Here is a 24,243-nt window from a genome sequence, read left to right as displayed (position 1 = left end):
ATTCATTATTATATAAATATATATATATATCTCTATATATATAGATATATATATGTATAATATAATAATAATTATATGTGTGGTGTGTTTTTTATTAGAAATCTATGCATGTTTGTTAATTTGCATGATGCCTGAGATCCCATTGATGCTGTTTTTAAGACAAAGGGTGGTCACTAGTGATGGACGAACTTCCGACGGGACGTTTCGCGAACGCGAAATGCGAACGGACCCAAACGTTCGCGAAACCGAACGTTCGCCGCGGGCCCCATTGACTTCAATGGGAGGCGAACTTTGCAAACCTTCATGTCGAATTTGCGGCCACGTGGTAATTATTAGGGGGTAAAACGTAGTCCCACCATCTGGACAATGACATAATACATGTATGAGGTGAATTTGGGATCGATAACTACAAGCATTTTTATTTTATTTGGGAAATTGTTCTAACAATTCAGGACTATGGAGCTAATGAAGGCAATGGAGGAGAGGGAAGGTCAGGGACCAGGGTAGGCAAAGAAGAGGGTGCAGGAGATGATCACCAGCAGCGTGACATACCGGAATGACACATGCACCGTGATAGAGGCATCTGACAGCAGCACCGTAATACAGAGCACTGACAGCAGCACCGTGACATACAGCGCTGACAGCAGCACCGTGACATACAGCGCTGACAGCAGCACCGTGACATACAGCGCTGACAGCAGCACCGTGACATACAGCGCTGACAGCAGCACCGTGACATACAGCGCTGACAGCAGCACCGTGACATACAGCGCTGACAGCAGCACCGTGACATACAGCGCTGACAGCAGCACCGTGACATACAGCGCTGACAGCAGCACCGTGACATACAGCGCTGACAGCAGCACCGTGACATACAGCACTGACAGCAGCACCGTAAGCAGCCCCAGGAGGAAGTCAGCACAGCACAGGGATGGTGTGATCCCCTCATAATAAGAACCCCCAGGAGGAAGTCAGCACAGCACAGGGATAGTGTGATCCCTTCATAATAAGAACCCCCAGGAGGAAGTCAGCACAGCACAGGGATATCATAAGCAGCCCCAGTAGAAATATGACACCGCTCAACCTCTTCAAAGAGGAGGGTAGGGGCATATAGTACGGTGTGCTTTTTTGGGTCAAGGAAGTGAGCCAAATGAATTAAGAAGGTCTGTGTGCTTGATTAAAAAAATAGTTTATAGACATATACATGGTCTACTGGTCACATGTGTTGAATTCCTCCGAGATCCATGCCTCATTCATTTTTAGAAATGTGAGGTAGTTAACACTGTGGTGAGCTAGGCGAGTACGCTTATCGGTCACAATCCCCCCTGCTGCGCTGAACGTCCTTTCGGACAGGACACTGGATGAGGGGCAAGCCAACAGTTCGATTGCAAATTGGGCAAGCTCTGGCCAGAGGTCAAGCCTGCCCACCCAGTAGTCTAGGGGTTCATCACTCCTCAGAGCGTCCACATCGGCCGTTAACCCAATGTAGTCGGACACCTGACGGTCTAGGCGTTCCCTGATGCTGGATCCGGATGACACCTGTCGATGGGTCGGCTGAAAGAATGACCTCATATCCGAAGTCACCAACACATCTTCAAACCGGCCTCTTCTTGCAGGCGCTGTTGGATTGGTACCCGCAAATCCTTCTCTGGGAGTGGGAATTGCTCCTCTGCCAGCGCACGCAAAAGCAGAATGCAGCATTTCTCGAAGCAAGGCCTGGAAGTGCTGCATTCTGACAGCCCTCTGCGACGGCGGTAACATTTCCGCCATTTTGTGTTTGTACCGGGGGTCTAAGTACGTTGCCACCCAGTACTGGTCCTTGACCCTCATGCTTTTTATACGGGGGTCCCTATTAAAACACTGGAGCATGAAGGCCCCCATTTGCACTAAAGTGGAAGCGGTGTGGTGGCCTGGCTCCTGCTCATCATCCAGGATAATGTCGTCCTCTTCATTCTCCTCTCCCCATCCTCGCACAACAGGGATCCCAGAAAGGTTTAAAGCATGCTCTTCTTGCTCCTGCTCATCCGCCCCGGCACCATCCTCCTCTGACTCCTCATCAGACTCCTGTTGTTGACTTGTCTCAGATAGAGTAGCCCCCCCTGGGAATTCATCCAGCATTGCGACTTCCTCATCTTCCCGCTCCTGCTCCTCCACAGCCTGATCAATGACACGACGCAATGCACGCTCCAGAAAGAAGGCATAAGGTACCATGTCACTGATGGCGCCATGGCTGCGACTGACCAGTTTGGTGATCTCCTCAAATGGCCGCAGAAGTCTGCATGTGTCGCGCATGAGCAGCCACTGGCGCGGTGAAAAAAAACCCAGCTCCCCAGAACCGTTTCTTTCGCAGAGTTCATACAGGTAGACGTTAACTGCACGTTTCTGCTGGAGCAGCCTATCAAGCATATAGAAGGTTGAGTTCCATCGCGTCGGGCAATCGCAAATAAGACGTCTGACCGGCAGATGGTGTCGCCGCTGAATGTCAGCAAGGCGAGCCATGGCCGTGTAAGATCTTCTGAAATGGGCCGAGATTTTCCTTGCCTGCCGCAAGATGTCCTGGACCCCAGGGTATTTGACAAGGAATCGCTGCACGACCAAGTTTAAGACGTGTGCCATGCACGGCACGTGCGTGATTTTGCCCTGTTTCAATGCGCTAAGCAGATTGGCACCGTTGTCACACACCACTTTACCAACTGTCAAATTGAGCGGTGTTAGCCACTCATCTGCCTGTGAACGCAAAGCTGAAAGGAGTGCCGGGCCAGTGTGGCTCTTTGCTTCCAGGCACAACAGACGCAGCACGGCATGGCAACGTCTCACCTGGCATGTGGAATAGGTTCTGGGGAGCTTGGGCGGTGCAGTGGAAGAGACGCTAGCAGCGGAAAAGGAGGAGGCAGCTGAGGAGGAGAGGGAGGAGGATGGAGTAGGAGGAGGAGAAGAAGAGTCAGGCCTGCATGCAATCCGTGGCGGTAAAACCAAATCTACACGGGTGCCACGGGTTACATGCTTGACGGCCGTCAGAAGGTTCACCCAGTGGGCAGTAAAACTGATATACCTTCCCTGCCCGTGTTTGCTAGACCACGTGTCTGTGGTCAGATGTATCTTGGCACCGACACTGTGTGCCAGAGATACATTCACTTGCCGCTGAACATGGCCATATAGCTCTGGGATGCCCTTCTCTGAGAAATACTTCCTTCCTGGGACCTTCCATTGTGGTGTTCCAATGGCCACAAATTTGCGAAAGGCCTCCGAGTCCACCAGTTTATATGGCAGTAGTTGGCGGGCTATGAGTTCTGACAAGCCAGCCGCCAACCGTTGGGCAAGAGGGTTATCCGGCGTCATCATTTTTTTACGCTCAAACATTAGGCCCACGGAAGCCTGCCTTTTTGCAGAAAAATGTGAGCTTGGCGTGATGGAAGGTGGAGTGGAGGACAATTGTGAGGAGAGAGGAGAAGGAGAAGTAGAAGACGAGGCTGGACGGTGAGAGCCTGCAGTGTGGCTTTGTGTGTTCCGTTGCTCCCACTGGGCTCGGTGATGGCTGCTCATGTGCCTTCTTAAGGCGGTCGTCCCTAGGTGAGTATTGGGCTTACCGCGACTAACGCGTTGACTGCAAAGATTGCAGATGGCAACGCTATTGTCAGCAGCGGACACGTTAAAAAAAGCCCACACTGCGGAGCCATGTGCCGGTGTCCTGGGAGCGCCAGATGTGACCGTACATGGTCGATGACTCGCTCCTGATACATTTGCAGTCTGCTTTGTCCCTGCTGTGCAATGTAAGTCATTGCTGCTTCTCCTCCCTATCTGCTGGTCCATATCTCCCTCTGAACTCCCCTCCTCTTCCTCTCTTGTGGGCACCCACGTGACATCACTAGACACGTCATCATCAACGTCACCTTCCCCACCGCTATAAGTAGAGATCTCGGAGTAGGCAGCAACACCGGGGACCAACCTCCTCCTTGGGCTGATCTGGGTACTGGCGTCAGACTGCTGAGTAGCGCTTGTTGCTACCTCCTCTTCCTGATCCAATACCAAGAGTGGCTGCGCATCAGAAATGTCCTCTTGATATGGATCGGAAAATAATTCCAGTGACTCAAGCGGAAGGTATGTGGTGGTGGTGGTGGTGGTCGTGTTGTTGGTGGTAGTGTCTTTGGGGGTGCACATAGCAGAGAGTGAAGAAGAGGGTGCAGATCGAGAGGATGAGGAGGGTGCAGAAGAGTAAGGCTGAGCGAGCCACTCAACCAAGTCTGGTGCATCCTTTAAAGTAATTGAACGCACCTTCTGCAACTTCCCACTTTGGCTCAAGCCTGTTGCTCCTGCCCTACCCCTACCACCCCTGCGGAAGGGCCTGCCTCTTCCTCTGCCTGTCATTTTTTAAATGACCCTGTGACAAAACTCTTAGTCCCTATACCGATGAAGGACTGCTGCAGTATAGGGCAGCGGTCAGCAGTGGTGCACGTCAACCCTATCTATTGTGGACCGATAGCGGTCCTTACAGAACAGCAGACTGTACCGCACTCAAGCCTATGTACCGTAGCACCCTATACCAAGTTACCAGTCCTTATAAGAACTTTTGTGGACCAAGCAGGTTGTGTATTAGTGTTTAGCAGACTGTACGTCAGTCCCTATACCGCTGAAGGACTGCTGCAGTATAGGTGAGCGGTCAGCAGTGGTGCACGTCAACCCTATCTATTGTGGACCGATAGCGGTCCTTACAGAACAGCAGACTGTACCGCACTCAAGCCTATGTACCGTAGCACCCTATACCAAGTTACCAGTCCTTATAAGAACTTTTGTGGACCAAGCAGGTTGTGTATTAGTGTTTAGCAGACTGTACGTCAGTCCCTATACCGCTGAAGGACTGCTGCAGTATAGGGCAGCGGTCAGCAGTGGTGCACGTCAACCCTATCTATTGTGGACCGATAGCGGTCCTTACAGAACAGCAGACTGTACCGCACTCAAGCCTATGTACCGTAGCACCCTATACCAAGTTACCAGTCCTTATAAGAACTTTTGTGGAACAAGCAGGTTGTGTGTTAGTGATTAGCAGACTGTACGTCAGTCCCTATACCGCTGAAGGACTGCTGCAGTATAGGTGAGCGGTCAGCAGTGGTGCACGTCAACCCTATCTATTGTGGACCTATAGCGGTCCTTACAGAACAGCAGACTGTACCGCACTCAAGCCTATGTACCGTAGCACCCTATACCAAGTTACCAGTCCTTATAAGAACTTTTGTGGACCAAGCAGGTTGTGTATTAGTGTTTAGCAGACTGTACGTCAGTCCCTATACCGCTGAAGGACTGCTGCAGTATAGGGCAGCGGTCAGCAGTGGTGCACGTCAACCCTATCTATTGTGGACCGATAGCGGTCCTTACAGAACAGCAGACTGTACCGCACTCAAGCCTATGTACCGTAGCACCCTATACCAAGTTACCAGTCCTTATAAGAACTTTTGTGGAACAAGCAGGTTGTGTGTTAGTGATTAGCAGACTGTACGTCAGTCCCTATACCGCTGAAGGACTGCTGCAGTATAGGGCAGCGGTCAGCAGTGGTGCACGTCAACCCTATCTATTGTGGACCGATAGCGGTCCTTACAGTACAGCAGACTGTACCGCACTCAAGCCTATGTACCGTAGCACCCTATACCAAGTTACCAGTCCTTATAAGAACTTTTGTGGACCAAGCAGGTTGTGTATTAGTGTTTAGCAGACTGTACGTCAGTCCCTATACCGCTGAAGGACTGCTGCAGTATAGGGCAGCGGTCAGCAGTGGTGCACGTCAACCCTATCTATTGTGGACCGATAGCGGTCCTTACAGAACAGCAGACTGTACCGCACTCAAGCCTATGTACCGTAGCACCCTATACCAAGTTACCAGTCCTTATAAGAACTTTTGTGGAACAAGCAGGTTGTGTGTTAGTGATTAGCAGACTGTACGTCAGTCCCTATACCGCTGAAGGACTGCTGCAGTATAGGTGAGCGGTCAGCAGTGGTGCACGTCAACCCTATCTATTGTGGACCTATAGCGGTCCTTACAGAACAGCAGACTGTACCGCACTCAAGCCTATGTACCGTAGCACCCTATACCAAGTTACCAGTCCTTATAAGAACTTTTGTGGACCAAGCAGGTTGTGTATTAGTGTTTAGCAGACTGTACGTCAGTCCCTATACCGCTGAAGGACTGCTGCAGTATAGGGCAGCGGTCAGCAGTGGTGCACGTCAACCCTATCTATTGTGGACCGATAGCGGTCCTTACAGAACAGCAGACTGTACCGCACTCAAGCCTATGTACCGTAGCACCCTATACCAAGTTACCAGTCCTTATAAGAACTTTTGTGGAACAAGCAGGTTGTGTGTTAGTGATTAGCAGACTGTACGTCAGTCCCTATACCGCTGAAGGACTGCTGCAGTATAGGGCAGCGGTCAGCAGTGGTGCACGTCAACCCTATCTATTGTGGACCGATAGCGGTCCTTACAGAACAGCAGACTGTACCGCACTCAAGCCTATGTACCGTAGCACCCTATACCAAGTTACCAGTCCTTATAAGAACTTTTGTGGAACAAGCAGGTTGTGTGTTAGTGATTAGCAGACTGTACGTCAGTCCCTATACCGCTGAAGGACTGCTGCAGTATAGGTGAGCGGTCAGCAGTGGTGCACGTCAACCCTATCTATTGTGGACCTATAGCGGTCCTTACAGAACAGCAGACTGTACCGCACTCAAGCCTATGTACCGTAGCACCCTATACCAAGTTACCAGTCCTTATAAGAACTTTTGTGGACCAAGCAGGTTGTGTATTAGTGTTTAGCAGACTGTACGTCAGTCCCTATACCGCTGAAGGACTGCTGCAGTATAGGGCAGCGGTCAGCAGTGGTGCACGTCAACCCTATCTATTGTGGACCGATAGCGGTCCTTACAGAACAGCAGACTGTACCGCACTCAAGCCTATGTACCGTAGCACCCTATACCAAGTTACCAGTCCTTATAAGAACTTTTGTGGAACAAGCAGGTTGTGTGTTAGTGATTAGCAGACTGTACGTCAGTCCCTATACCGCTGAAGGACTGCTGCAGTATAGGGCAGCGGTCAGCAGTGGTGCACGTCAACCCTATCTATTGTGGACCGATAGCGGTCCTTACAGAACAGCAGACTGTACCGCACTCAAGCCTATGTACCGTAGCACCCTATACCAAGTTACCAGTCCTTATAAGAACTTTTGTGGACCAAGCAGGTTGTGTATTAGTGTTTAGCAGACTGTACGTCAGTCCCTATACCGCTGAAGGACTGCTGCAGTATAGGGCAGCGGTCAGCAGTGGTGCACGTCAACCCTATCTATTGTGGACCGATAGCGGTCCTTACAGAACAGCAGACTGTACCGCACTCAAGCCTATGTACCGTAGCACCCTATACCAAGTTACCAGTCCTTATAAGAACTTTTGTGGAACAAGCAGGTTGTGTGTTAGTGATTAGCAGACTGTACGTCAGTCCCTATACCGCTGAAGGACTGCTGCAGTATAGGTGAGCGGTCAGCAGTGGTGCACGTCAACCCTATCTATTGTGGACCTATAGCGGTCCTTACAGAACAGCAGACTGTACCGCACTCAAGCCTATGTACCGTAGCACCCTATACCAAGTTACCAGTCCTTATAAGAACTTTTGTGGACCAAGCAGGTTGTGTATTAGTGTTTAGCAGACTGTACGTCAGTCCCTATACCGCTGAAGGACTGCTGCAGTATAGGGCAGCGGTCAGCAGTGGTGCACGTCAACCCTATCTATTGTGGACCGATAGCGGTCCTTACAGAACAGCAGACTGTACCGCACTCAAGCCTATGTACCGTAGCACCCTATACCAAGTTACCAGTCCTTATAAGAACTTTTGTGGAACAAGCAGGTTGTGTGTTAGTGATTAGCAGACTGTACGTCAGTCCCTATACCGCTGAAGGACTGCTGCAGTATAGGGCAGCGGTCAGCAGTGGTGCACGTCAACCCTATCTATTGTGGACCGATAGCGGTCCTTACAGAACAGCAGACTGTACCGCACTCAAGCCTATGTACCGTAGCACCCTATACCAAGTTACCAGTCCTTATAAGAACTTTTGTGGACCAAGCAGGTTGTGTATTAGTGTTTAGCAGACTGTACGTCAGTCCCTATACCGCTGAAGGACTGCTGCAGTATAGGGCAGCGGTCAGCAGTGGTGCACGTCAACCCTATCTATTGTGGACCGATAGCGGTCCTTACAGAACAGCAGACTGTACCGCACTCAAGCCTATGTACCGTAGCACCCTATACCAAGTTACCAGTCCTTATAAGAACTTTTGTGGAACAAGCAGGTTGTGTGTTAGTGATTAGCAGACTGTACGTCAGTCCCTATACCGCTGAAGGACTGCTGCAGTATAGGTGAGCGGTCAGCAGTGGTGCACGTCAACCCTATCTATTGTGGACCGATAGCGGTCCTTACAGAACAGCAGACTGTACCGCACTCAAGCCTATGTACCGTAGCACCCTATACCAAGTTACCAGTCCTTATAAGAACTTTTGTGGAACAAGTGAGTTGTGAATGTTTAGCAGACTGCAGCAGAAGGGCAGCAGTCAAGTATAATATCCTTTCTATATTTGGAAGAAAGAATATTATACATGTACAAGCCTATTACTGTACCACTGATACCAGTCCTGAAAAGAACCTTTGTGGAACTAATAATAACAGCAAGTCTTTAAAATTACCCTCACTGCCTGACAACACTGCTTCCTTCCTGTCCCTATACAAATTGGCAAAAAAAGAGAACGATTAGTGGTTACTGGAACAGCTCTTTTGTGGACCTTGATAGTAACAGCTAATGATGATGATGATGATGATGATGATGAAAGACTAATCTGGCTGTCCCTGTAGCATACACCGTCCTTTCCCTTTCTCCAAACTAACAAAAGACACTCAGGCTGCTGCAAGAATCAGCAGCACAGCAAACCTATCAACACCTAACACCTATACCAGTCCTGAAAAGAACTTTTGTGTACCAAATAGCTAGTGGTTTATCTCTCCCTACTCCACACAGGAACCTGTCCCTATCGTAACAGAAGAAAGAATGTAAAATGGCCACCGGATCGGGTGTATTTATAGGTTAGGGGGAATGTACAAGTGTCCATGTGCTGTCATGTCTCAATTGGCTGTCCTGTATCACATGATAAACGTGTCACCAAAGGTTAAAGTTCTTGTATACATTAAACACGTAAGTCCGCCGCGGCGAACGACGGAAAAAGGCGTTCGAACGTGCGGACCGCGAATGTCGGAAATTCGCCGCGAAACGACCGCCGGGCGAACCGTTCGGCCATCACTAGTGGTCACACCAAATATTGATCTGATTTGGATTTCTCTTCTGTTCATTTACTTTCCATTTTTAAAAATAAACCATTAACACTTATGTTTCTGAGAACATTCTTAATTTACAGAATTTCTTCACACCTGCCTGTCTAAAACTTTTATACATGCTGTCTTGAAATGCATGAAATGACAGGTTGAAGTAAAAAAAGTTTAAATCCTCTTTTTTTTTCATGTGTCACTTAACATGTGTGTCACTTTCCATCACAGAGAAAACAAAAGGAAGATTTCCCAAAAACTCTTATGCCCTGTACACACGATCAGAAATTCCCACGGAAAAGGTCAGATCGGATTATGTTGTTGGAAAAGGAAGTTCAATAGCCATGTGCCAGCCTTTGGGCTCCTACTGCTACTGCTCACCAAACACAACATTGATTTTGAGCATGCGTGGACTTTTGTGTGATGGACTTGTGTACACACAATTCATCAGTCAGTTTGTAAGTTTAAAGCGTGTAAACATTGCCCCCCTCCCCCCAGCAGGAAAAACCCTGTAATAGTCTTAGAAAGGGAATGGGTTAACGTGAACTACTCCAGATAGGTTACCATGTAACACCAGTGTCCACACTTGTGCCTATTTTACGCCTATGTCACATAGTCCTTTTTTCTTTTTGTTCAAACCCCCTTTCTTACATCCATTTACGTTGCACCTCTTCTGTCACTCTCCCCTTTTCTTTTTCTCCCCCCCTCCTTTTTCCCCCTCCCCCCCACCCTTAGCTTCCCTCTTTCTTTCCCCGCTATTTACTTTTTCTGTTCCCTTATGTCTATCCCCCTCTTCTCTAGATTTTTCCTTTTATTTGCACTGCTAATTTTTTCCTTTCATAAACACACTCTAATTGAAGCCATGACCTTGTCTGCCGCGTGCATTGATCAAGATGATATATCAATCGTATCTTTATATATCCCCTTCTTTCTAACTTGTTATCCACAGCCTACCCTGTGCCACGTGCCCCCCGTGTCCGCCCCATGGGTGACAAATCCCTATTCAGGGAGCCAACCGTGCCTATTTGTAGGCTTCCCTTGGGGACCTCAACCATAAGCCATGCTATTACCACTTTCGCTATGATTGTAAAATTACTCCATGGTTTCAACTCTGTTAAGGCCATAATATGGCGTATTGTAGTAAGTTTTGTATAATCTTGAGATTGTATCTATTTAACCCTAGATGCGCCAAGAGATCTCCTGAAGAAGCGACTTTGTTGCGAAACTAGTAGAGAAATACCACCAACTTGGACATAAGCCGCTGTATTCCTGGCTCCCTTTAATGGGAGACTGGGCATCTCTTCATTGTAATACTATTTGTACTATGATTCTATTAACCTGTAATATGGTTGGTAATCAACAAATGTTTTTAATGAATTAATGCTTTTTGAATACAATTTATGTAACTTTTACTTTATTTTGCCTAATTTCTGGGTATCAAGACAGTCCTCAATTCCACGGGTGTTACATGGTAACCTATCTGGAGTAGTCCACATTAACCCATTCCCTTTCTTTCATTTCAATTAATGAGGATGAGTATACCAGCCTACCAATGTTTACTTTTAAAATTCAAAATGTATGAGGTACTACACCGTTTATACTGTAAGGGCCGGTTCACACTGCAGGCGAGGCGAGGCGACTCCGACTTGCCTGGCCGCGACCTGCCGCGGCCTCAGCGGCGACTTGCAAATGACTTCTGTATAGAAGTCAATGCAAGTCGCACCGAGGTCGCCCAAAAGTAGTACAGGAACCTTTTTTCTGAGTCGGAGCAACTCGAGTCGCTCCTCTCAGAACGGTTCCATTGTACAGAACGGGGGCGACTTGTGAGAGCGAAGCGAGGCGAGTCGTGTCGCCTCGCATCGCCCGCTGTGTGAACCGGCTCTAATAGTCTTAGTAATAACACCCTGCAACTACAACTCTGTTTTTAGACAGATAACACATTTCTTAAGGCACATGATGCACAGAAAGTGGAGAGGGAAGCTTAGGGGTTGATTTACTACAGGCAAATCGGCTGTGCACTTTGCAGTTGCTCCAGACCTAGGTAAATCAGGTAAACTCCTTTTTTGCAAAGAGTATGCAATTACATGCAAGGAAAACTAAAAATACAGTATTTTTGCTTGTGCATAATTGGATGATGGAAGTCAGCAGAGCTTTTGCTCATTTACAAAGCTCTGAAGCAATTGCTCTTGCAATGCAACTGCAGTTTTCAAAATGCACAGTCTATTTGCCTTTAGCAAATCAACGCCTTAGTTCCTTGTTTCTGGAGGGGACATCCTGACAGTTACAGCCCTGTTCACTCAGATTGATGACTGTTTTTTGTTCTATTGCAGGTAAGAGAATATTCTCTGAGCCGTAACTTTGACTGAGACAGACTGAAATTATCTAGTTTATCTAGTAAAACAAGTACGGTGTGATCAGAGAACAAGCTGGACGATTGTCCATGTCGGTTTAAAGGAAGATGTTCCCAGCACACAGAGCACATGGGATTATGCATGTTCTATATATTATATGATTGTTCTGTTAGTTAAACTCTTGTTCCCTCAGAGTGATGAATGTCCTCTGCTCCATTGGGGCTACCATTTATTAAAGGGTTAGTTCACCTTTACCAAAAAAAAAAAAACACCTATGCAGATAAGGGTTGTCTGTAGATAAAAAAAAGAAAAGCTCTTACAGCTCTTGCTATAGCTGTAGACCATTTATTTACCTCCATAAGCTTGACTGGAAAACTCCCAGGACATTTCTAAATGAGGCCTAATCATTACTGTTTACTAGGGTTGCCACCTTTTTTTATTTCAAACCTGAACACATTAGCGGCATACAGCAATTCTTTTTTTTTATAGTATAAATCTGTAAACTATACATATATTTGCATTTAAATAACATACACTGTAAGGGGGGACACTGCAGACTCTGATATTAGGGAAAACACTGGGGACTCTAACATAAGGGATGCTCTGGGAACCCTGATTTAAGGGGGAACACTGAGAACTCTGATATACAGAGATGACTCTAATGTAGGGGGAACACTGTGGCTTCTGGTGTAAAGGGCAACTCTGATGTAAGGGGTGCTCTGAGAGCCCTGATATACCTTAGTGTACTCATTCAGAGACAGGAGGGGAAATGATGGTGAGCCCATTCACCCCTTTGGCAGTCAGCACCTCTCATCCAGATGTATCTGAGGCTGCTGGACCCCAAATTTATGGCCCCCACTTTCATTTCCTGAGGTACAGTGCTGGGGATTAGAGTATGGGCAGACACAGAGGGGTGGGGTGGGGGGGGTGCAGATCGAGCCCCCTCTCTTCTCCCATCTGTGTATGTGTTTGGGGGGGAGGTTTTTAGTGCTGGCATTGGCCAATGTGAAAGAGAGTGTAACAGACACTCTTGGCTTAGTCAACTACAGCCAGCAAACCTACTGGGTAGCCATAGTTCAATCTGAATAATGTGTCTGGGCTTCAGGCAGTTTGAAACCCGGACACATGATTCCAAACCTGACCCATCTGGGTGAATTCTGGACAGGTGGCAACCCTACTGTTTACCTCCACCGTCACAGGAGTGAGCTAAGGAATCCAGAAAATCGACAATGGGAGAGAGAAAATCCACCGCTCCAGGCTGATCCACTGAAAAACTGGCCACTCTTCCTCCAAAAAGATAGGGGTCCCAGGTGCAGGCTAATTGCACAAGCCAAATGTAAAGGAACAGAAAAACTCTGGATAGCCGCACTCCGGATTAGGTAAAATAAGTAATGCCTTTATTGTTTCCACTCAAAAAACTTCACATCATATAGATCACAACAGCAAAGGGACAAAGAAAAATAGAGCAGAAAACTGATGCATTTCACGCTGAAATTAGCGCTTATTCATAGCTATTTTTTTGCTCTATTTTTCTTCGTCCCTTTGCTGTTGTGATCTGTATGATGTGAAGATTTTTTGAGTGGAAACAATAAAGGCATTACTTATTTTACCTGATCCGGAGTGTGGCTATCCAGAGTTTTTCTGTTCCTTTACACAGGAGTGAGCTCTCGGAAGCTGAAGCTGAGGTTTAAATCATAAAATAAGCTCATGCCTGTGATGGTGGAGGTGAGCAGTAAAGACTAGGCCTCACGTAGAAACAGCCTGGGAGTATTCCAGTCGGGCTTTGTGAGGTACCTAAATGGCCTGCACTTATAGCTTGAACTATTCAACTTTAGTCAGAGCTGCACAGTTTGTTTTTATCTACAGACACCCCTTATCTGCCTAGGCAGTTCTTTGGTAAAGGTGAACTAACCATTTAAAGTACCCCAATTTCACCCACCCTACTTCTGCACTGTGGAGTTTATAAATTATATGTGCAACACAGGCAGCCATACAGTAGCACAGATGGTTCCTACTTCTAGACCTAGGGCTTAGCCTCCTCTAAATGCAGCAAACTATATGCTCCTGGGTGTCTGTGTGAATGTAGCCTAAAAGTGATTGTAAAGTCTTCCTATTGTGGCACACTTGCAGGCTTGATTTCGCTCCTGGGCTGCCTGCATTAAAATACACAGACAGCACACCTTACCCCTGACCCCCCGCTGCCCTTTCACAGGGCAGACAGCAGTGGGAGCCAATGGTTCCTGCTGCTCTTAGCCAAGCCTGTGAGAGAAGGGAGACGGTAGAGAGCTGCTACAGATGGGTACAGCACACTGAGAGTGGGAATTAAATTGTACAAGTTCAGCTGAACTTGCACGATTTCATTCCTGCATGTCAGTCCCAACTTTGGGGGGTGATTTCAGAGACATCTGTGTGGACTTCTGCACAGATGTCTATTGAAATCTCACCCCAAAGTCACCAAAAGTAGTACAGAAACTACTTTTGGGAACGTGTGCGGCGCCGCACCTATTTGCACAATACCCTTGCCGGCAATTGCCTGCTGATTTGGCATCCAATTTGACATGTCAAATCGCATGCCAAATCAATGTAATGTAAACCAGGGCTCAAGTTTGGACTTTTCACTTTTTCCAGAGCAAACATGAGGTTCAATCTCCTAACTGGGGACAGCAATAAGAACCTAACAGGAATTTAACACTTCCTCACTCTATATAAAACTAAAAAGAAACTATTTTGGCTTTACATACACTTTAAATATCATTTAGAGAACAAACAAGTAAATTTAGCATTAGTGTTTCACCAATTGGCTGATTTACCGAATTTATCGGTGTATAACCAGCGCCGGCGTATAACACGCACCCCAAGTTTAGGAGGGCATTGTAAGGAAAAAAATTTTAGGAGGGAAGTTTAAGTAAAAAACTTACATTTAAATGCTCATCAATGCAGCCTTATTAGTGTCCTTCTGCAGCCTTGAACATCATTGCAGTCTTGCCCAGTGTCCATCTGCAGCCTTGCCCAGTGCCTTTGCAGCCTTGCCCAGTGCTTTTGCTGCCTTCCCAGTCTATGTGCAGCATTGCCCAGCCCATGATTATTTAAAATTGGCGCTGATCTCCGCTGACAGTGAGTGGAGATGAGCGAGCGCCGCCGACATACAGAAAGCCGAGTGTACTCGGCTAGACTCGGCTCCTCTCGCAGTCCCTCCCATCTCCGCTGGCTGTGAGCGGAGATGAGCGAGTGCCGGCGACATACAGAAAGCCGAGTGTATTCGGCTAGACTCGGCTCTGCTCACAGTCAGGGACGGGACTGCAAGAGGACCCGAGTCTAGCCGAATACACTCGGCTTTCTGTATGTCAGCAGCGCTCGCTCATCTCCGCTCACAGTCAGCGGAGATCGGCGGGGATCGGTGTATAAGACGCACCCACGATTTTCCCCTGATTTTAAGGGGGAAAAAGTGTGTGTTATACGACGATAAATACGGTATTTAAAAAAGGAGAACAATAAACATAGGGATTATACCCACAGCAAATATTTAGACTTTAATAATTCATTCTCTGACCTCTGCTGAATAATATTACATATAGAATTAATTTGTTATTTGTCTCACGTCCACTCTTTGTTGCCTCCGTTTGCATAAATAAGTTCCAGTGAGTACACATGAGATGCGGCTTGTTTGCATTTGCAGTTTTTAACGGGGAAAAAACATGTGGCTGAGGTACAATTTTACCACCCCCTGCAACTGCTTCCCTTAAAGCAGTGTTAAACCCTAGTTAAAAATGCCTATTCTTACCTGCTCTGTGCAATATTTTTGCACAGAGCAGCCCCGATCCTCTTCATTTGGGTCCCCCGCTGGCGCTCCAGGCCCCTCCTCTTTGGTAGGTGCCCCCACGGAAAGCACCTGTGCCTCTGCTGCATCCATCGACACTATCCCATTTTAGAGCTTTTAATTGACAGGAGCAGGAACCACTGGCTCCCACTGCTATCTATCTGTCCCAATGAGGAGGGAGACAGCGGCGGTAGCTGCACCTGTGGACGTAGCTGGATCGGATGGGCTCAGGTTAAAAAAAGAGGGGGCTGGGGAGCTGCAACACAAAAGGTTTACTAACTTAATGCATAGAATGCATTACGGTGAAAAACCATAAGGCTTTAGAACCACTAAAAGTGGTAAAGGCAGCAATAGGGGGTGTACACAGGCAGTGACTGCGATACTTTGCTTTGTGGCCATGGCAGGAGTTATTTCCCCGTTAAACTTGACAGGCAGCCAAACTTGACCCATTCACCAGAATGCGACAGCTTTGCAATTGCCCTGGAGCCCTGTGGTGTGGCCTTGTAGGTGTTAAAACAGGTAACATAATGCCCTCCACCATGGGTTGCTCTTCAGAGGACTTATTCTAGTGCAAATTAACCCTTAAAAACCAATCATACGGATTCCCTACCATTTTTCTTCTATGTGATGAAGATGAACATAGTCAGGTGCTCAATGTGAACAGCATACAAGTACAGGCTGCCAAAGGCTTTTAATGCTTTCATTAGTATATATGATCATCATTGTAGATCAGTGGTGGTCACCTTTCTTGATTTAGGGGCCAACCAGCACAGCCCCTATCATCACAAAATGCCACCACACATGATATTCCGTAAATCAAATTCTACAAAAATCAGACTGCAGATGTGCATCAGGAGCTGGTGAAAGATTAGAGTACACATTCTGCAGGAGATGACATGAGACTATGGACATGTTCTAGGCGTTTTTGGAATTCAGGAACATGGTTCATGAGACATAGACTGGAGACACATTACATGAGACTGCTAGAGATTGCTTCTATGTCAACTCCTTTACATATCAATGCCTCCAGATTTGTTCTCCCTACAGCTTCCTTAAAAATTACTTCTGCAACAGCAAGATCCATTATACATTTTGGAGGAAAAACATGTAAAGAAGATAAAAAGGATAGACAGCAACCAATAAAATGGAAAAAATGGAAAAAAGAAAAGGAAATCACAGACTGAGGTGGCTAGGTTTAAACATGCAGTCAAATTGCCATGAATTGTAATCCAGTGTTTTTCAGCAGAATTTGACAGGAGGTAAGGAGGTGAAATGATGCCTCCTCGTTATCTGCTGCAACTGTGTGCAATGTGTCCTCATTCTCTTGAAGCAAAGCATCGTGGCCAACATTGCAGCTTAAGGAAGGACAGTTAGGGGCAGCAGGGTGGTAAAAATGCAGCTCAAGGTGTGTTTTTATCACCACCCCAACTGCATGAACCCTGAGTGCCAAGAGGCTGCATGTTGGGCACCAGGAATGTAGTTTTAAAAATAGTATTGATACTCACCATTCCAACTGGAGAATCACCTGGGATATTTTTCTTATAGTAACAGGTGTCTTGATGCTTTACTGCAGGTTCTGAATTCCAAAAGTATGCCAGCAGAATGTACTCTCCTCTTTGACACAATACAATTTTGTCACTGTTATCTATACAGTATCTAGTTTGACATGTTAAGTAAAGTAGATAAGCTTACTGCTGTTATATAGCAAGAGTGACAGGTTTTCTTCTGGGAGGTTCCTTCGTAGGCTCTATTCATTGTCATGAAGAGTGAATATCCCCAGTGAATAACTGACTTTTCTGCATTACAAATGTGAACCTAAATATTGGTGGTCATATTTGTATGATTGTGTAATTTTACCACCAATTAATTTTGTATTATAGTAATATATATAAAATAATATATATGATGATATAAAATATTTCAATAAAGCAACAACATGAATAACAATGATTTTAGTACAATGGATGTACTGGCCAATGAGTCTCAAATTCCTAGTTCTATCCACCCCAAAAAAGAAGCATGGGTATATAAATATGCACAGCTATGATTGTTAAGAAATAAATCTACAGTAGCACTGCTCACAGGAAAGTGTAGTTCTCAGGTGGGGAACTTGTATAGCACACTGGGGATGATTTATTAAAACTGTAACAGAATGCAAAATCTGATGCAGCTGTGCATGGTAGCCAAATAGCTTATACCTTCACCTTGTTCAGTTAAGCTTTGACAACAAAACCTGGAAGCTAATTGGTTTCTTTGCAGAGCTGCACCAGATTTTGCACTCTCCAGTTTTAGTAAACCCAACTGTGACTGTGTTGACATCACTAATGGTGCAAGGAAGGAGGTGAGCCCTTATGGGTAGAGCTACAAAGGAAGGAAACCAAGGGGAAAGTAACACTGGGAGTATGCTATAGGCCCTCTAACCAGAGGGAGGCAGACCTGCTATCAGAGTTTGGACTGGTGGCAAAGATAGGAAGTGTCATAATGGGGGATTTTAATTATACAGACATAGACTGGGCGGAAGGAACCGCGCATTCGGCAAAAGGCTCGCCATTTCCTAAATGTCTTACAGGACAATTTCATGGGTCAGATGGTAATTGCACCAACAAAGAACAAGGCTTTTCTACACTTACTTATTACTAAAAATACAGACCTGATCGTGGATGTAGAAATTTAAAAGCAATCCATTTAAAAGCAATTTAGGAAACAGCGATTGCAGGTCAATTAGTTTTAGTATAAATCACACAAATAGAAAACATAAAGGGAATATAAAGACACTGACTTTTAAAAGAGCCAACTTCCATAAACTACACTTCTTGCTAGAAGATATCAAATGGGATAAAATCCTAGGAAAAAAGAACACAGAGGAAAATTGGTGTGCTTTCGGAGCATATTAAATAAGGGTACTAGCCAGTACATCCCACTGGAAAATACATTTAAAAGAGTTAGTAAAAGTCCTGGGTGGCTTAACTCCATTGTAAAAAATCAAAGAAGAAGGCCTTAAAAAAAATACAAGGCTGAGGGATCATTGTTAGCATTCCAATATTACAAAGAATGCAACAAGAAATGTAAGGGTGCAATCAGGGTGGCTAAGATAGAACACGGAAGGCACAAAGCGGAGGAGAGTAAAAAAAAAACAAGAAATTATTTAAGTATATGAATAGTAAAAGTGGGAGGTCGGATCATAATGGCCTCATAAGGAATGATGAAGGGAATCTGGTTACAAAAGATGGAGAGAGGGAAAAGATATTGAATGTATTCTTCTTCTCATTCTTAACAAGGGATACGGGAGGATTCAGTAACCAAGCCTGCAATGTTTATCCTCATGATACGTCACAGGAAGCACCCTCATGGCTAATAGGATAGCATTAGGAATAGACTTGAAAAACGTAACATTAATAAGTCACCGGGACCAGATGGCTTGCACCTGAGGGTCCTTAAGGAACTTAGTCAAGTAATTGCCAGACCATTGTTCCTTATTTTTAAGAACAGTCTACCGACTAGTATGGTACCAGAAAATTGGAGAAAGCCAATGTAGCACCAATATTTAAAAATTGACCAAGATATATTCCTGGGAATTACAGACCAGTTAGCCTAACGTCAATAGTTTGCAAGCTCTTGGAGGGGATGATAAGGGACTATATAAAAGATTTTTTATAATGCTAATGGAATAATTAACAGTAATCAGCATGAATTCATGAATAATCGTTCTTGTCAAACCAATCTGTTTACCTTCTATGAGGAGGTGAGCTGCCATATAGATAAAGGAATCCTGTAGACGTGGTGCATCTGGATTTTGCAAAGGCATTTGTTACAGTTCCCCATAAACGTTTACTGTACAAACTAAGGTCTATCATCATTGATCAAAGGGTGAGTACATGGATTGAAAACTGGCTACAGGGGCGAGTTCAGAGGGTAGTGATAAATAGTGAGTACTTGGGTTGGTCCGTTGTGGAAAGTGGGGTCTCCCAGGGTTCTGTCCTGGGACCAATCCTATGTAATTTATTAACCTCCCGAGCGGTAATTACGAGTCTGGCTCGGGTTGGGATTTTACTAACACAAGCAGTAACCCCCAGCCAGACTCGGGATCGCATCGCTGGATGCAGGGAGGACACGGAGAAGTCACTTACCTTGTCTCCTGGATCCAGCGATGTCCTCCGCGCTGTGTGATCGAGCTGTCCTCCGCTCGATTCACACAGTGCCGAATGCCACCGAGTTCCGTTCCCTGCAACGTTATGGCGCACGGGAGCGGAGATCGGTGCCAAATTCAAAAAAGTAAAAGTACACAAAAAACACACAGCACTGTAATCTTACAAATTACAGTACTGTATAAAAAAAATTACACACCCCCTTTGTCCCTAGTGGTCTGTGCAGTGCCCTGCATGCATGCACTTTTATATTATAAATACTGTTTTTTTCTGCCTGGAATTTGGAGATTGTCCATAGCAACCAGAAAGTGTCCCTTTTTCAGTGTTTTAGGACTTGATTACATTATTGAATAATTTTTATTATTCTTTATTATATTATAAACTTTATCATACCCGGATGTCTGCTGGACGCTGGTTTGAACAGATTTAAGAGTTATTCCTAAGAATTACAGGACTACAATATAAAACGCAAAATTTCCATGCAAAATAATTGTACCGCTTTCAGCACCTAAAACCAGAATGAATCATACCGCCAGGGAGGTTAATAAGCAACTTGGAGGATGTGATAAGCAGCTCAATCTAAGTATTTGAGGATGGTACTAAGCTAAGCAAGGCAATAATTTCTCTGTAGGATGCGGAAACCTTCCAAGAAGATCTGAACAAATTGATGGGGTGGGCAACTACATGGCAAATGAGGTTCAATGTAGATACATTTTAAATAATGCTTACGGGTGGCAAAAACATAAATGTAATCTACTCACTAGAGGGTGAAACTCTGGGGGAATCTAGGATGGAAAAGGATCTGGGGGCCCCAGTAGATGACAGGCTCAGCGATGGCATGCAATGCCAAGCTGCTGCAAGGAAAGCCAACACAATTTTAGCATGCATTAAAAAGGGGATAAACTCCAAATAAAATGGTAATTCTCCCAATCTACAAGACTCTGGTCTGGCCGCACCTGGAGTATGCCATCCAGTTCTGAGCACCAGTAATCAGGATGTGCTGGAACTGGAGAGAGTCAAGAGAAGGGCAACAAAGCTAATTAAGGGACTGGAGGATCTCAGGTATGAGGAAAGACTACAAGCACTGAACTTATTCTCTCTGGAGAAGAGACGCTTGAGAGGGGATATGATTTCAATGTACAAATACCGTACAGTGACCCCACAATAGGGATAAAACTCTTCCGCGAAAAGGAATTTAAAAAGACACGTGGCCAGTAATTAAAATTAGAAGAGAAGCGGTTTAACTTTAAACTGCGTAGAGGGCTCTTTACTGTAAGAGCAATAAGGATGTGGAATTCTCTTCCACAGGCAGCGGTTTCCGCAGGGACCATAGATAATTTGAAATAACTATTAGACAGGCACCTGAGCGACTATAACAAACAGGGATAAACAATGTAAAACTGACATAAAAACACACACACAGGTTGGACTTGATGAACTTGTGTCGTTTTTCAACCTCGCCAACTATGTAACTATGTAACCTTTGACTGAGTCCACCATCCTGCAGAGAGGCACTCCAAAATACAGCTGATTTCAGTGTTTGAGTCTCACACTGGTACAACACAGGGGTCAAGTCCTGGGGAAAAAAGTGTGGGAACTCCCACCCAAGATCCACTTGCCCACCAAAAAAAAAAAAAACGATACGCTCATATGCACGAATGCTTCAAAAGTAGTATTTTTCATCCAATTTTCGTATTGTGTATATGAAGCTTAACTGTTAGTACATACAAAAAAAAAACAATCTTCAATAAACATAAATACGGTAATTCTCTAAATAATCAGCATTCATTCAAGTGTGCTTCCATGCAAATGTGAAAATCATGTTCTGATCTTTATTGGGGAATTTTATTTTGTATATAGAGTGTTTATGTGGTGAGCTGACACTTTTCATTGAACAGAGTTTGGATAACACAGGGTTAAATAGAAAGGTCATAAATTAACTGCACATTATCTGGACAGAATACTTGGGGAGATAATGATGTGTCCTGCTTAGGGCATGTATGTTAGCTTGGGGGGCTGCAAACTCTGCAGGGCTTCCACACACACTCGCTGCTATTCCAACCCTTCACATATTTCCACATAAACTTCCCTCCTGGCATGAAACTTTGCCAGGTATTGTGCTCAGCTGACCACCCCAAACGGATGTTCCTCCCTCAGCTCACCTGTCTCCCTGCATGTCCTGTGAGCAGAATAGCTGTGCTCTTCCTCTGGGTTCTCTCATCATATGGCACTGAAGATAGAGGAGGGGGGGATTCAGCGGGACTAGAGATGAGCTTTGAGTTCGAGTCGAACTCATGTTCAACTCGAACATTGCCTGTTCGCCTGTTCAGCAAACAGTGAACAATTTGGGCTGTTTGCGGCAAATTCGAAAAGTCGGAACACCCTGTACAGGTCTATGGGAGAAATCTAAAGTGCTAATTTTTAAGGCTAATATGCAAGTTACTGTCCTAAAAAGTGTTTGGGGACCTGGGTCCTGCCCCAGGGGACATGGATCAATGCAAAAAAAAGTTAAATTTTTTTTTAATAATGATTAAAGTGAAACAATAAAAGTGTAATATTCCTTTAAATGTTGTACCTGAGGGGTGTCTATAGTATTCCTGTGAAGGGGTGCATGTTTCCCGTGCTTAGAACTGTCCCTGCACAAAGTGTAATTTCTGCAGGAAAAAAAGTCTTTTAAAATCACTCACGGCTATAATGAATTGTCGGCTCCCGTAATACAGAGAACACTCAATGAGTGTTCTCTGAATTACAGGAGTCAACAATTCATTCATTGATAAAAAAAAATTAAAAAAAAAGCGTGGGGTTCCCCTAAATTTAATTACCAGGCCCTTCAGGTCTGGTATGGATATTAAGGGGAACCCCGCATCAAATTAAAAAAAAAGTTGACGTGGGGGTCCCCCAAAAAATCCATACCAGACCCTTTATCCAAGCACACAACCTGGCAGGCCGCAGGAAAAGAAGGAGGACGAGAGAGAGCCCCCCCCCCTCCTGAATCGTACCAGGCCACATGCCCTCAACATTGGGAGGATGCTTTGGGGGTCTGTGGCCCCTCAAAGTACCATGTCCCCATGTTGATGGGGACAAGGGCCTCATCCCCACAATCCTGGCCGGTGGTTGTGGGGGTCTGCGAGCGAGGGGCTTATCAGAATCTGGACCCCCAGATCCCGCCCCCCCTGTTTGAAATGGTAAGGGGGTACAAAAGTACCCCTACCATTTCACAAATAAAGTGTAAATAATGGTTAAATAAGACAAACACACTTTTGAAAAATTCCTTTATTAAAAATTTAAAAAATTTAAAAAAGATTCCATCAGTGGTAATCCACTCTTGCTATCCAGCGATGGATGATCATCTCTCCGGGGTCCAGCGATGGCTGATCTGATCCAGCGACAGGTGATTTTCAGTCCAGCGCAGTCCATCCATGCATCCATCTTGTGTCTCCACTGAGGAGACACTGCGGGGATCCCAGCACCTGATGTTTCTTATATTAGGAGGGCGGGGCCACCCGTCACCTGACCCTCTGATGCTAGTGAGGGAAGCCAGGGCTTCCCCAATGACATATGGGTGACCCCGCCCCCCGGAGGGGGAAAGGTGAGCTGAGTGACCACACACAGATTTAACCCCGCAGCTGCCAGACAGAGAGCCAAGTGGGTGGCTCACAATTAACCACTGTTTGACAGGTCATTGAGGAAAGTAACTCTGCAATACCACACATGCCGAAAATTGTCCGAAAACTGTCTGTTTGGCAGTTACTGGCTGACTTTCGGCCTGTGTGTACAGCTCCTCGCCAAAAGAAGCTGGTCCCATAACCAGCATTTGTCGAACGGGCATGCTGGAAAAGCAGCATCACTTTGTTCTGGTGGGGGAGCAGTCCCCTTGTCAGAACACAATAGCACAGGAGGAAGATCGCCGCACTAACATTGGATGTGTTAGTATAGTGGCCTGTAAGCTTTTTTTCATTCAGCCCGCTGGGTTGAATGAAAAAAAAAAACTTCCCATGTTTACCTGGCATTACTCCGATGATGTGAAATTGGCTGTATATTCCACCATATTCTTGTATTCTACCAGTACAACCACCTCTTTAGTTTCTCTTATCACAAATGTGAGGTCTTTCATGTGTTTTATATTGGTAATTGTTGAAAAAACATTGTATTATTGTTGGGGCCTCGGGCCAAGCTCTGGTAATGGTACTTAAATTAATAAAAATTGAGTACTCTCACAAAACAAAACGTGCCTCACTTTTCCAGTTATATGAGCCCCGGCCCGAACACTAAGCTTTTTGGCTTTTGGGCTTCTATCACTATAGCAAGAAAATACCCTGGTTTTAGCGGCTGTTTTAAAACCTAGTCTACCAGTGTTGGAATGTGTGTAAGCATGTTTTATACAAATCTTGCACCCAAAGTGGTTGGAAAAGTTTGCAGATCCAGTGAAATGCTGCAGGGATGCTTTGGACCCAGCTCAAAGTAAAAGTAAAAAAGATTTTTACTGAAACCAGTTCAAAAAAGTTATTGGAACTAAAAGTTATTAGTAATAAAATTCCATCAACTAGCCAACTAATTAAAAAAAAGTGATGGTACTTGTAAACATA

The 24,243-nt window shown here is 45.4% G+C and overlaps 1 protein-coding gene across 2 annotated transcripts in view; it reads right to left on the bottom strand.

The window, feature by feature from the left end:
- Positions 1–17,213, bottom strand: part of LOC143928277 (putative ferric-chelate reductase 1) — a 48,630-nt gene extending 31,417 nt beyond the window's left edge. Inside the window, exon 1 of one of the 2 annotated variants that reach the window (XM_077453060.1) lies at positions 17,018–17,213. In XM_077453060.1, coding sequence (XP_077309186.1) covers positions 17,018–17,020 — 3 coding nt within the window. In that variant the 5' untranslated portion in view covers positions 17,021–17,213. Of the gene's footprint in view, positions 1–14,613; positions 14,773–17,017 lie in introns of those variants that run through there. The other variant, XM_077453061.1, reaches the window with a different exon arrangement.
- Positions 17,214–24,243: the final 7,030 nt, after the last annotated feature.

Source organism: Lithobates pipiens, unplaced genomic scaffold (assembly GCF_037356315.1).
Source record: "Lithobates pipiens isolate NorthernLeopardFrog02 unplaced genomic scaffold, aLitPip1_a1.2 Scaffold_23, whole genome shotgun sequence".
Lineage (NCBI taxonomy): Eukaryota > Metazoa > Chordata > Amphibia > Anura > Ranidae > Lithobates > Lithobates pipiens.
Note: the sequence above shows the minus strand (reverse complement) of the source record. Positions and strands in the feature narration are given on the sequence as shown.